This window comes from Agelaius phoeniceus, chromosome 18, assembly GCF_051311805.1.
Source record: "Agelaius phoeniceus isolate bAgePho1 chromosome 18, bAgePho1.hap1, whole genome shotgun sequence".
Classification (NCBI taxonomy): Eukaryota; Metazoa; Chordata; class Aves; order Passeriformes; family Icteridae; genus Agelaius; species Agelaius phoeniceus.
In genome coordinates this window covers 11597767-11610163 of record NC_135282.1, presented here as the reverse complement: position 1 = coordinate 11610163, position 12397 = coordinate 11597767, and the positions used below count along the sequence as shown (strand labels likewise).

The following is a 12397-nucleotide window of genomic DNA, read 5'->3' as shown; positions in this document are numbered from 1 at the left end:
GGGAAGTTGTTCTGACAGCAGGAGAGAAGGGGAAGTTTCAGGTGCTGCCTCTGCTCTCACCTCCTCCCTGGAATGGGATCACACCTGTGAGCATCCCATAGACCCAGAAGGGCTCCATGCTGTGTCCTGCTGAGTGCACAGACCTTGGAAAGGCCCTGCAACAAACTTCATGTGACCCAGGCACAGCTCCTGGCCTGCCAGGCATGAGGATAGGACATGCTCCACTGGGCAGCAGCACACACACAGAGGCTGCCCTGCAGAGGTTCTGACCCTGTGCTGCACCACCCCGTGTCTCTGACTCCAGGGAATGCTCTTAAGGAAGGTCTGTCTGTGCAATCTGTCACACTGATCCTGCCCAGGAAGCAGCAGATGTATGAGCTCCAGACCTGCAGATTTCTCCTCTCCAGCAATGAGCAGAGAGCAAACCCAGCTGGGGATAATCCTCTCCACCTCTGCTGCCAGCTCAGCTCCCATGAGCTCCTCAGCCCATCCCAGGCCTGACCCCAGAGGGAAGCACAGCCCTCACTGCCTTCCCAACCATGGCACAGCAGAGCCAAATGTGTGTTTGGTTTGATGTACAGAAATCAGGAGAAGGATCAGGAGCCTGCAGACACCCTCTGCTAACCCACCTCTCCATGCTCCTTGTGCCCTGGGCAGGCACACTGCAGGAATTTGGACCAATGGTCTGTTTGAACCTTGGCTCTGAGTTGAGTTCCCATTATGATTTATTAATGGGAGTGGAGCAGCAGCTGCAGGCCCCCACCTGAGCAGGCTCCCCAGCTACTGTCTGCTGAGGCTGGCTATAACCTCCCCTTCTCTGCCAAATCCAGCTGTTTGGAAGCCTGGCTTCAGTCACTGAGTGCTTTGGCAGCAGCAGAAGGTCTCCAGGAGACAGGGGCTATAAAGCAATTAAAAGCAATACAATTATTTCTCACTGTTATAAAGGTCCACCTGCCACTCTTAGCCATGGAATTCAAAAAGCAGCCTGCTTGCCTTCCTTTACATTAGGAGAGGGGGAGGAGCAGCAAGCAGCAGGGCTGTGCTTGTACCAGCAGCCCCATGGAGCTGTGCTCAGAAGTGCCACAACATGCACAGCCTTATTTAAACACGACTCTGGGCTTGAATTCAAAGTACCCCAGTGCAACAGGGGGTTGCTGTGTCATGGAGGAGATGCAGGGTCTGACATCCCTGCCAAGAGGGCTGGGGTGTTCTGTAGAGATGAGGAATCTGCCATGGTCAGGGAAAGTGCCAGGAGAATTGGAAAAGGAAAATGAGATGTGGGGAGAGCACAGTGGGATACTAGGGGATGGCAAAGGATCCCAGGCAGGCACTGCTTTGTTCCCAAATGAAGCAGTAAATGAAGCATCCACTGACAACACCCAGAACTTTAACCACAAACTCAAACCCAACAGGTTTCTGCTTTAAACCCATCTTGCAAGAGCTTCATACCCCTGCACCCATCCTGAGAGCTCCCTGTGCTCCCACTCACAGCAGCCACCACTGGGCCATTGGCTTTGAGATATCCTCCCCTCCTTTCCCCAGGCAGCACAAGAAATGCAAGGATGGTTGGGACATCTGGCCTCTTGTCACAGGACACAGGCCATGCTCTTGTGACACATCACAGACGATGACATTCCATCAGGAGATGTTTTAATTGAGGTCTTACACAGTCTGCAGCTCCACCAGTGAGAAGGGAACTCAAGCAGAGGTTCAGCCAAGCCATGAAGAAGCCCAAAGAGGCTCCCAAATTCCGACCTAGGCACTGCTCCCACCTGAAGCAGGAGGGCAAAGCAGTCCCTGGAGGGACACAGCGACTCCATTAAGCTCAGTTAAAATCCTTCCTCACTGCCGGTGCCTCCGTGCTGGCTCCTGCCCAGGAGCCAGCACCCCCCTCTTGGTTAATCCCAGCATTGCAGACTCTGTGGACACATCAGCTTGCAGGAGAAGGGCCTCAGTGGGCATCAGTGGTCCCTGCTGATTGCTGAGATCATCAGCAATGAAAAGAACTGAGCACTGAGTCTGTGAGTGAAGGGGCTGCTCAGCTGGGCAAGGTGCTGCTCAGGAGAGCTCTTGTGACTCAAAGAGAGCTCTGGTGGTCACAGTCTGTGACTCCTCCACAGGCACAGGCTTTGCTGAAGCCCCATGGCATGTATTGTTCTGCCCAATGTAGATCAAACTCTGAGGTCACTGAGAGAGAGACAATAATTTCCTCTTGAAGCAACTTTTTCCTCAAAAATCCCTCATCTCTCTCTGCAGATATTTTAGCATCAAATCCAACATTTTTTATCTTAAGACACTTCTGCATAAACTATGAAGTAAAAAAAAAAGACAGACAGGTGGAATAAACACAGAATTCCCCATTTCCCATGGTTTTCACAGCATTTCCTAGTTGAGGACCTCCCAGAAATCCACAACTGGCAAACTCAATCTCAAAAGCACAAGTTATTATTAAAGTAGTACAGAATGAGTTTTTATAAACCCATTAAAAACATTATTGTTATGGTCACTCCCAATTTAAAGTCAAAACGCTTCATCAAAATAGCTCAGTTCTCCCAAGTGTTGCAAAAGATCTTTTCAGGTGCTCTTTTGCCATTAAACTGGAAGTTGTTTACTAGACCTGAACTCATTCAGACTGGTTAGTCTGGTCCCATCATTCTCTTTTGGCAAGCTTTCATCTGCTTCCTAAAAAAGTCCCATTTTCACACATTCTGTTGAAATCCCACACAGCAATTTCAGGCTGAGGGGAGTGGCTCAGTGAAGGTAATTCCTGTTTCCCCCTTACCTCTCAAGAGTATTTGCAAGTTGATCCTGTCCTTTTGCACAGACCTGTGTGTACTGACCTCCTCTGAATGTCCTTTTAAAGGAAGTGAACCCTTTTCTAGGGGCAAGACATCCTTGTGGGAGAAGCAGTAACCACTTATCTTCCTTAAAAAGCTCTCCAAAACTTGTATTTGGTATTTGTACTGCCCTGCTCACAGAGATGAACCCATTGAAACTCATTATGTTTGAATTCACAGTACTGGAGGAATGCAGAAGTAATCATTGACTAGGTGAAGAGTCAAGAACCCACACCCCTCAAAATGCATATTTTAGGATCCAGGAGGATTGATTATCAACAGCAGAATCATTCTGTGTTCCTGGATTTGGTGACTGTGTGGTACAAATATTTTTCCTCACCTCTTTGCTAGCTCTGAAGTTCTGATTAAGAAACTACAAATACAATGCAAATACATGGACTCAAGTTGCACCAGGAAATGTTTAGATTGGATGTTAGGAAAAAATTCTTCACTGAAATGGTGGTCTGGCTGCCCAAAAAGTTGTGGAGTAACCACCTCTGGGACTTAAAAAACGTAGATATGGCACTTGGGGACATGGTTTAGTGGAGATTCAGCAGTGCTGGGTTAATGGTTGGACTCAATGATCTTAAAGGCCTTTTCCAATCTAAATGGTTCTGTGATTCTAAACACATGGTGTCTCCCATGGCCAGGTACCCTCACACCACTCCTGCCTACACCTTTGTGCTCACAGACAGACTGGATTTGGTGTCTGTCCCTTCAAACCCAGGCACTGCCAGATTGAGCTGTGACCTCACTTGGTGGCAATGACCAGCTGCAGGGTGGGCAGCTGCTGGCAGTGCCAGGGCACCTGCTCAGCTCCCAGAGCTGCCCCTCAGCCAGCACAGCCACCCCACATCAATGCCCCAGCTGCAAGGAGAAGGTGCAGTGCCTGCTCTGCTTGGCCTGCTGCCACTGCAGCACCCTCTGGCAGGCAGGAGGGCAGAGCAGGGAGGCAGGGATGGAGAAACCTGCCCTCATCACTAAATCTCACTGAGGGTTTTAAGCAACAATCCTCCATGTCTGTTTGTGCCAAGCCTGGAAGCACAGCTGCAGCTCCAAGGTTGCAGCTCCCAGGTTGCAGCTCCCAGGTTGCAGCTCCCAGGTTGCAGCTCACCTGCTGAAGTGTAGCACAAAACCCAGACTGAGGTTGTACAAGCTGTCCTTGGATTTATGGACTCAGCTACCAAAACTTAGGCCACTGTGTCTGTCCATGGCTTGCCAGAAACCCCAGCCTCTCCCTTGAGCACAAGCTCAGTGCCCATGCAGAAATGCTGAATGCCCAACCAGAATGTAACACAAGCAAATCACAGCTTGCCTGAAACTTGGGCACAGTGAGGATCCAAGCCCACATGTCTTAAGCCTGACTGCCAGCCAGAAGGCTCTCTGCAAACCCAGGATGAGGCAAAGTCTGCCTGGATGGCATTCAGCACAGAGATGCTGTCTCTGGACTCACAGGGGTCAGGAAAGAGGTGAATGTCTCAACTCCAAAGCAGCCCAGTCCCCCTGCCCCACTCCAACCTTTGACACACCACATCTCCACTTGCTGCACAAGGACAGGAGCTGTGCTACACTGACTCATTAACAAAGTTTGGCCAAGTTCCAAGATTAAAAGCTTTAGGGTGATATTTTCCCTGCCTAAAAATACATCATCTTTTCTATAATAGCCACAAAATGGAGTTCTGTTTAACATTTACATGTGGAAAAATCAGTACTAAAAACCATGAGCATTTCAGCCCTGAGATATTTGGAAGGAATATAGCCTGTGCCCATTTTTCAAGGTGACTTTCAAATACTCCTTTCAAGACATTGTATGAAGAGAACAGACCCCTTCAGTTATATTGCTATTATCCAAGAAGTCATGAGCAAACAATGGAAGCTTTCTGGAAAGTAGATCCTGGCACAGAAATTACTCTGCAGGCTCAGAAGGATTTGATGTATCTGCTGTTCCTACCAGCCAGTCTGAACTACACATCAGAGTCCAGGCCACATTCAGCTGTTAACACACACCCCTCTCACTGTGTCTGATTTATTGATGTGAGACTCATGATGCTCCACAGAAAAGATTGTGACAGGAGCACACAACTATCCTCTGAAAAAGCAGACAGTGTGGAAAGGTGTCTGGTCTCTGCCCCAAACAAATCAACCTGCACTTTTAGTCTGTCACACCTTTAATATTAACAGGGGAATTTAAGATGCAGTCTACTGAGCAGAACCCTTTTCTTAATTTACTGACCCTGCAGGTGTGATGGTACCAGGTTTTATCCTTAATATTTTCATAGTTCTAAAGTTGCTACATCCCTGAAATGGCTCTAGGTCAGACAAGAGTCTCCCTGTCACATTTGTCTCAGAGGGTGCAAGGTGACATGGAAAGGCTGTAAGAAAGCCCAGTTCTAAATCATATTTATCCCACTGCAATATTTCACCCCCACAGCTGAAAGGCAGGGTTTATATCAGTGACCCAACAAAATGAAGCAAATTCTGTCCTTCTCCAAGGACAATGCAGCGCCATGTTCTTACCAGCACAGAGCTGGAACAAGTTGGATGCTCCTCAGCAGGTTACTCGTTCACTCATGCACAAGTGGAGTTGAAGATGGGGTCAGAGAAAGTTGTGAAACCTGAAGTCAGTGCCTGCAGCTCCAAAGGGTGAACTCTGCTGTGTACAGGCTGTGCTATGCACAGCTACCTTATTTCAGCTGTACACAATATTTGGCAGCTATCAAGCATCTCTGTCTAGGCACTAATTTAATACAAGAGCCCTGTTATAACTCAGCCTTACAAGTTTCAAGCTGCAAAGCCACACCTCAAGCAGTAATGTCATGTTTAATGCAGGTGCATTGCTGACTTGCTTTTCTCAACCCTTTACAAATAAAGAAAAAAAAAATCCTGAAGGACTTGGCTCCTCCTTCCAAGTGGTCACCTTCATGGCACGGTCACCTTTAATTTCCCAAAAATTAGCATGTGCTGTTACATTGAAACTTGAGCAACAAATTCATCTTTCAGCACATGAAGCAATGCCTTCACACCTCTTGTCACGGAACTTGCAGACACTGAAAAGCATCAGGAAACCCAAGACACTTCTGGGGAATTTTTCTTTTTGTTTCTTTGCCCCCACCCTTGTTGATTTTTTCTGTAGGAATTACATGAAGCAACCCCAGCAATGACTCACAAAGCACAGACCGGGTCAACAGTTTAGACTCCTACTTTTTATGGCAGAACAAGCAACCCAAAGCCTCCATTTCCCAATGTTTTAACATCCCAATGCATTATTGGAATAGATGCCATTACAAGATTTTGTACCTCTTGTTGCAGGTTAGCTATTCTTCCCATGAGGAAATCATTCCCCTCTAATAGAGCAGTGCTGCAATCCAATACAACCTGAACATGAGCATCAAAAATAGCACCTTGAGTGCCCACTAACACAGAGCCCTTAATAAGCAGATGAGGCTTCTTCCTACTAAATAACAGTTCCCTTTTTCACCCCTTACTCTACTCTTCCATGTGGAAGCTAACTGCCAGCTGTATGGGTAGCAGACAATTCTATTTTAGGCTAAACATGACCTAAGAAACACTGATTCAAAAAAGAGATCACAGCTGAAAAAGCCTTGGAAAAGTCACTAGGAGAGACTTAAAGGTACTTTAAGAATGGAAAACATGCCTAGTGTGGAAAAGGTTGAGTTGACTAAGAGCAGGGACAGAAAAGTTGCCTTACAGAGCTGAAAATAAACAAGCAGATGTTTGTCCACAGCCCAAGCACCTCCTTCCCCTCCAGTGAGAGTTGCTTTCACTGGAACTCACCTGCTGAAATGGAGCCACCCACTAAACCCCACATGCTTTCATTTTAGTGACCTGTTTCCCCATTATCACCCACAGGTGCACACTTTTCCCTGGGACAAAGGTAAGCAAGGGGAAGATAACTTGTAAACAGGGAGGTTTATTAACCTTTTCTTGCCAGCCACACTGGTTAACCAGTCCTGGTTATATCCTTCTAACCCAGAGGCAGCTGCAGCAGCACTGCTGGGACAGTGCTGTGGGAACCACTGGGGCTCCTCTGTGCTTGGAGGTCACTGGTCGCTGTTGCAGAAGAAGCCCTTCTGCTTCTCCCTTCCACAAAAGGGTGGCTGTCCTCTGTCCAAAGTTCTGCCTTCTTTTCTCATTTTCCCTCAATCTTATCTCTCTGCTGTCTCAACTCAATCTTACTCGTTAATTTTATGTCAAGCTCTGCAGTTTCCAAAACCTACATCGATCTGTGCCATTTATCTAGCAGCTTTATAAAGCCCTTTAATCTTTGCAAAGCCTTTCTGCCAGGCCACCAAAGGGACTGCAGAAATGTGTTCTTGCAGCTGACAGAACTGCAGAAATGTGTTCTTGCAGCTGACAGAACTGCCTTTCCCCCAGCAGCCAGCACTGAGCTCAGCAACACATTCCCACACAGCTTCCCCTCAACCTCACCATCCCCAAATAAAAAGGGACAGGGCTGATGGAGACAGGGGAAGAAGAAAACCTAAACTGGTGAAGGGAAAAACAGAGAAAGTGGGAACGAAGGGGGACAAAAGAAATGAATTAAGATAGGAGGACAAAAAAGGTGAAAGAACAGGAAAAGGGGAAACTGAAGGGCAAAAACTGAACTATGCCCTCACTCTCTAGGCTAGAGGTTTTCCCCAGCCTTGCCTGACTGCTGCACTTGGACCAGTCCTGCACATGCACAATTCAAACTCTCAGATCACAGATGAAGTTTAGACTTTCTTGGTGCTCTGTAGAAGGGTTTGTGTAATTTTTATGTAAGGTTTATGTAATGTTATACCTGCCATGGCAGATAACTGTGTATTTTATAGACTGTAGAGCATCTGGATGGGTGGGTGAGGCCACCAAAAGCCCTGGATTCCAGTTAAAATAAATGAACTCAAGACTGAATTCACTGAAGAGGTTTCAAAGACTTTGGCTGAAGTTGTTAAAGAGCTGTTTCCAACTGAAAAAAACTTGTAGCTGCCTGCTTAAATTCACCTGTTTTTGCTAAACCAAGACTCTACAGGTGGGTGAATACCTTAATGACCATAGAGTTGGTTTGAATGGCTTTGCCTCTCCTGATCTCCCTCCTGTTTGCTGTGGATACCTGGATCAGGAAATGCAGCCCAGGACTGGGACCTTGAGAGAAAAAGCCCTCTGGTCCTGGAGAGCCCACTCTGACATGTTAGAGGGATCCAGCCCAGAGCAGGAGCACGTCTGTGTTTTCTGAACACACATAGGAGAGGGCCATTCTTCTGGTCTGGAAATGAGCAGAGAGTGTCCCAGGTGCTGTTCTGGTCCTTCATGTGTCTAAACATTCAATTGTCTGGGCAGAATCTGCTCATTTTCATACAAATGCAGTTGCCCTTGATAGTTCTTTGCAACAGATTTTTTTTTTCTTACAGAGAATTAAATATGAACTGCTTGATTTATTTCAGAGCATTCATTCCTCCTTCATGGGCCAGTTTCCACACACACATAAATGATCCCCTGACCTGTGCTCTACTGAGTGCTCTGCCTGCTCTGCACCAGGAGCTCTGTTCTCTCCCACAGCATTGCCCTTCCACCCTGCTTCTGCATCCCGCCCTCAGCATCATCCCACTGTCCCTGCAGCTTTTCTGGTTCTGCACCTGCCTCCTGGCCTTTCCCCCAGGTACCAGGGAAGAAACCTGCCAGTGCTTGACCTCCCACACCAACAGGGCTTACATTTGTCAGGAAGTACAGAAGGATATGGAAAGAAGAGGGATCCAAGATCTGTGGATTTCAGCCACTTCTTAGATCTTGATTCCTCTGATGAGCACCACCTGCCAGAGGGACATTGGAGTAAGAATTTCTCATCTTTAGGGACCCCATGAAATCTGCCTTCCCAAGTTTGTGTAGCTCTGACCTCTCTGGTTGTTTTGGGAGCCTTTCCTGTGTCAGCTTGCTAAAACAGCACTTCTCTTATCAGCAATCCTTGTCACTTATGCCACCTGCACACCCTGACACTCAGGCCAATGACCCTGCACCAACCTTTCCATAGACCTTTATAACCCAAAGAGGAGCAGAGACCAACATCAGCCTGGGTGGTGGATAGTACCTTCAAAGGGTTGGATGGGCTATGTAGAGGTGAAGTGCCTTTCCCAGTGATGGGATTGAGATCCCAGCTCACCAGACTTGCAGGTCCTTGCTCTTATCTCAGCCTGTCAGAAGCCCCAGTCCTTGAAGCCACCAGTCCCTGTGCTGCTGACCCTGCCCAGCCACAGCAGCTCCCCTGCAGGGTGGCTCAGCAGCTGCTCAGGGAGCTTGGACAGAGACCCTGCTGCCCTTGCTAACTGAGCCAAGCCAAAAGCAACACAGCAGATCAGGTCCTGTCCATCCTTGCAAGAGAGAAACACTTGCTCTTCAAACCTGAGCCTGCAGGCTTGTGACACAAAGGCAGCCTTTAATGAAATAGGATTAACGAGCTGGAAAGGTACGCAATAAAGGGAAAGAAACAACTCCTCTATTTCACACCCCAGTCCAACCAATATGGAGATGCCAAGATAAAACCAGCTGTTTACTCACTAGTTTAAAAGCTCTGCAGTTCACCTTCATCCAGTGACACCAAAGGAAGGCTCTTCTGCCTGCTTCTCTTGCCTCTTATTCCTCAAGAGTTGCCAGGAGCAGGGACTCCAAAAACAAGACCGGTCACACAGAGCTGAGTGGCAGCAAGGCTTCATATATGGGAGTGGTCAGGAGGGGAGGTGATGTAATGAAGCCCTATCTTTGAGCAGTACAGGCATGCCACCCTTCCCCCTCCCTGTCCCTGAAGAATTGCTGGCTCACAGGGCAAGATGGGAACAGAGTGGTCCAGCGCTTTCCGTGCTGTACTTTCTCACGGTAAAGGGAACAGTGCACAGGGTGGGGAGCAAAGATCAGACTTGAATGGAGACAATACTTTGATATTAGGTAGTCCCAGGAGTGAATCTGTACTGGCAGAGTTGTTTCTTTTCTTCGTGCATCAAACAATTCTCTGCCAAGTTGCTGGTTTTCCCTGGCACAAGTCCTGACAGGGAGGACATTGTCTGGATTAGAGCACTGGTGACCCCATACCCATCCTGACAGAGAAAATCCCATTCCTACACTCTTCCAAGGTGGCTGATGCTGGAGCACTGCCCAGCTCCATGGCCATAAGGGCTGAGAGATTTATAGAGGAGAAGAAATGTGCATCCCATAAATGGTGGTGTCTTGGACACTGACCTGGGAAGAGGCACATCAGTCTTGGACACTGACTTGAGAGGCACATCCTCCCCTTCTCCATCAGAGGAAATCTTGAACCCTGTGAATGGAGAGGAAATCTCTCAAGGATGTACCACTGCTGTCCAAAGGGAAAATAGTCATTTTTGACTTCCTTCATTTCAGTTTTGTTGATCACTCACTGTTGGAATGTTGGGGGACACAAGACAGATGATGCACTTTGGACCTGGTTAAGATAAGAGATTTGATAACAGGATGCCTTGGCGAAAACAAACGGAACTTTGAAAATTAGACCTGGATTGCAAGAAGATTAAATCAAACAGGTTTACCAGAAAAAGAAAATCCCATTAAACTCTGCAAGCAAGAGATGTTGTTCTATGCATAAGTTTGTGTGTATGATTTTAACCTAATCATTGTAGTACACATTATCAGTGTCCCTGCAATAGTATATGAGTGTTTGTATCCCACAATAAAATCAGATTCTGATCACCAAGTCAGTCTCCCCATCTCTCTCCATCACCAACAACTCACTGAAGGGCTTGTTTGACCATGAAGAGCCACATCAGGCATTAGGATGAGTTTTGTCTAATTCAAAGGTTGGGTAGGTCAGTGATTGCTGAATAAACAATCAACAATCAGTTGGGTAGGTCTGTGATTGCTGTATAAAGGGAGAGTCCAGGGCTAACAAGAAGTTTCTGTGTGCACTCAGATGAGGCAATTGGAAAAGGAAGGAACCAGTCCAGGCTTTCACAAAGTGGAATTCACAGAGTTACTGTCCTCTACCAGGAACTGCACCAAGATCCACAGGATCAGGAAACAGCAGCCAAACAAATGCCACCAGTTCTGAGAACCAAAACCTTGTAGTGACAGGAACCTCCATGGGTAATTCTCAGATTTGGGTGGGGAAGGGAGATCTGGAAGAAGATCTCCTTGACCTTTGCAAGAAGGGCTGCTTGTGCAATGCACAGTGAAATGAACTGGAGAAGAGCTGTGCCCTTACCTGTTCACAGGTTACTTTTCTAGCCAGAGATGTCCCCTGTCCACTCAACACTGTGCCATCTCAAGCAAAGGAGTGATTTACAACCCTGCAAGGAGCATTCCTGTGCACATCACGGGCTGGGTCTCTCTTACCCTGAGGAATGGGTCTGCTTTGGTGATGTCAAGGGACTTGAAAGCAGATACACAGCTGAGAAGCCCTTTTAACTGCCAGGAATGCTGCCAAAGAGATTTTTTCAGATCCAGGATAAACTAGCTCTCTCTTACAGATGTAAGATTTGTTCTACTGTGTTTGCACCCTTCTGCAAATTACATAATCTCAATAAACTACTCCCTCTGGTTCTGTTGTTTTGGGGAAGGCCTGGCTTTGGAGCTATTGGCAATGAAACAGAAAAAATGAACATTGAGGTGTTCTGTTATCATTATCCAAACAGGAATCTGACCCTTTTCAGTACAACCACAACTGCAGCAGACCCCATCCATCCCAAGGAAAGCTCCCCACTTGCTCAAGATGCAGCATGGTTTTTACAGCACTGTTTGGAGACAACCTAAACACGCTGGGTAGGTGACAAAGTAAATTCTACCCAAACTGTAAACACAAAGAGGAGGAACAGAGTCAGAATAGGTTCCTTCCCTTATTTTTCCAATGATACTCTTGGTAAGAGACAGAGACACAGGGGACACTGTGCAAAGCTGCATCCCAAATATGAACCTCCAGTACTTGCTGCACCTACAAGAAGATCTCCAAACTCCATAACCTGTCCAGACTGCTGAATTCTTACCATTATCACCAGAAAAAAAAAATCACTACCTAACAGCATTTTAAAGCCACTCTCAGGGCCAAGGAGCCTTACAGGCCCACATGATAAAAGCATTCATATCCCCACTTCAGAGAAAGGACAACAGAGACAATCTTGCCCAGGGGTTCAGAGCAGGTCAGTGCCTGGGCTGGAATAAGGAATCTTTCCCCAGATCCCTTAACCACATTCCTAGACATCACCTTTCTTCCCTGTCACATGCCTGATATTTACAGTAAATCCAGAGGCAGCTGAGGTGAGAGCAGAGCTGACACTGATCTGCTGCACTGGGCCTGGAGCTCCATGGGATGTTGGGCTCAGTGTTCCTCATGGCTTTGGGCTCTCCTCCACTGGAAACAGGAAATTAATAAAACGTGAAGGTAGCACCCTCCATCTCCTTGGGAAAAATGACAGATTAGATTGCAACAGAGGTGCTGGGGGAAGGACAAAGTGTTTGCCACTTAATGGAAAACTTGCAGATTATTACAGAAAGTTGCTAGGTAACTAATCACTGTTAAAGTCTAACCCAAGTAAGAGGGCTCTAAA

At 47.1% G+C, this 12397-nt stretch overlaps 1 protein-coding gene across 4 annotated transcripts in view; it reads right to left on the bottom strand.

Moving 5' to 3' along the window:
• The window catches only part of GGT1 (gamma-glutamyltransferase 1), a 32430-nt gene that overhangs the window by 14139 nt on the left and 5894 nt on the right, over nucleotides 1-12397 (bottom strand). Inside the window, exon 2 of one of the 4 annotated variants that reach the window (XM_077187839.1) lies at nucleotides 10062-10140. The exons of 1 other annotated variant lie outside the window; for it this stretch is intronic. In XM_077187839.1, the coding sequence (XP_077043954.1) occupies nucleotides 10062-10140 (79 nt within the window). Of the gene's footprint in view, nucleotides 1-8546; nucleotides 8567-9386; nucleotides 9534-10061; nucleotides 10141-12397 lie in introns of those variants that run through there. 2 more of the 4 variants (XM_077187844.1, XM_077187842.1) reach the window with 2 other exon arrangements.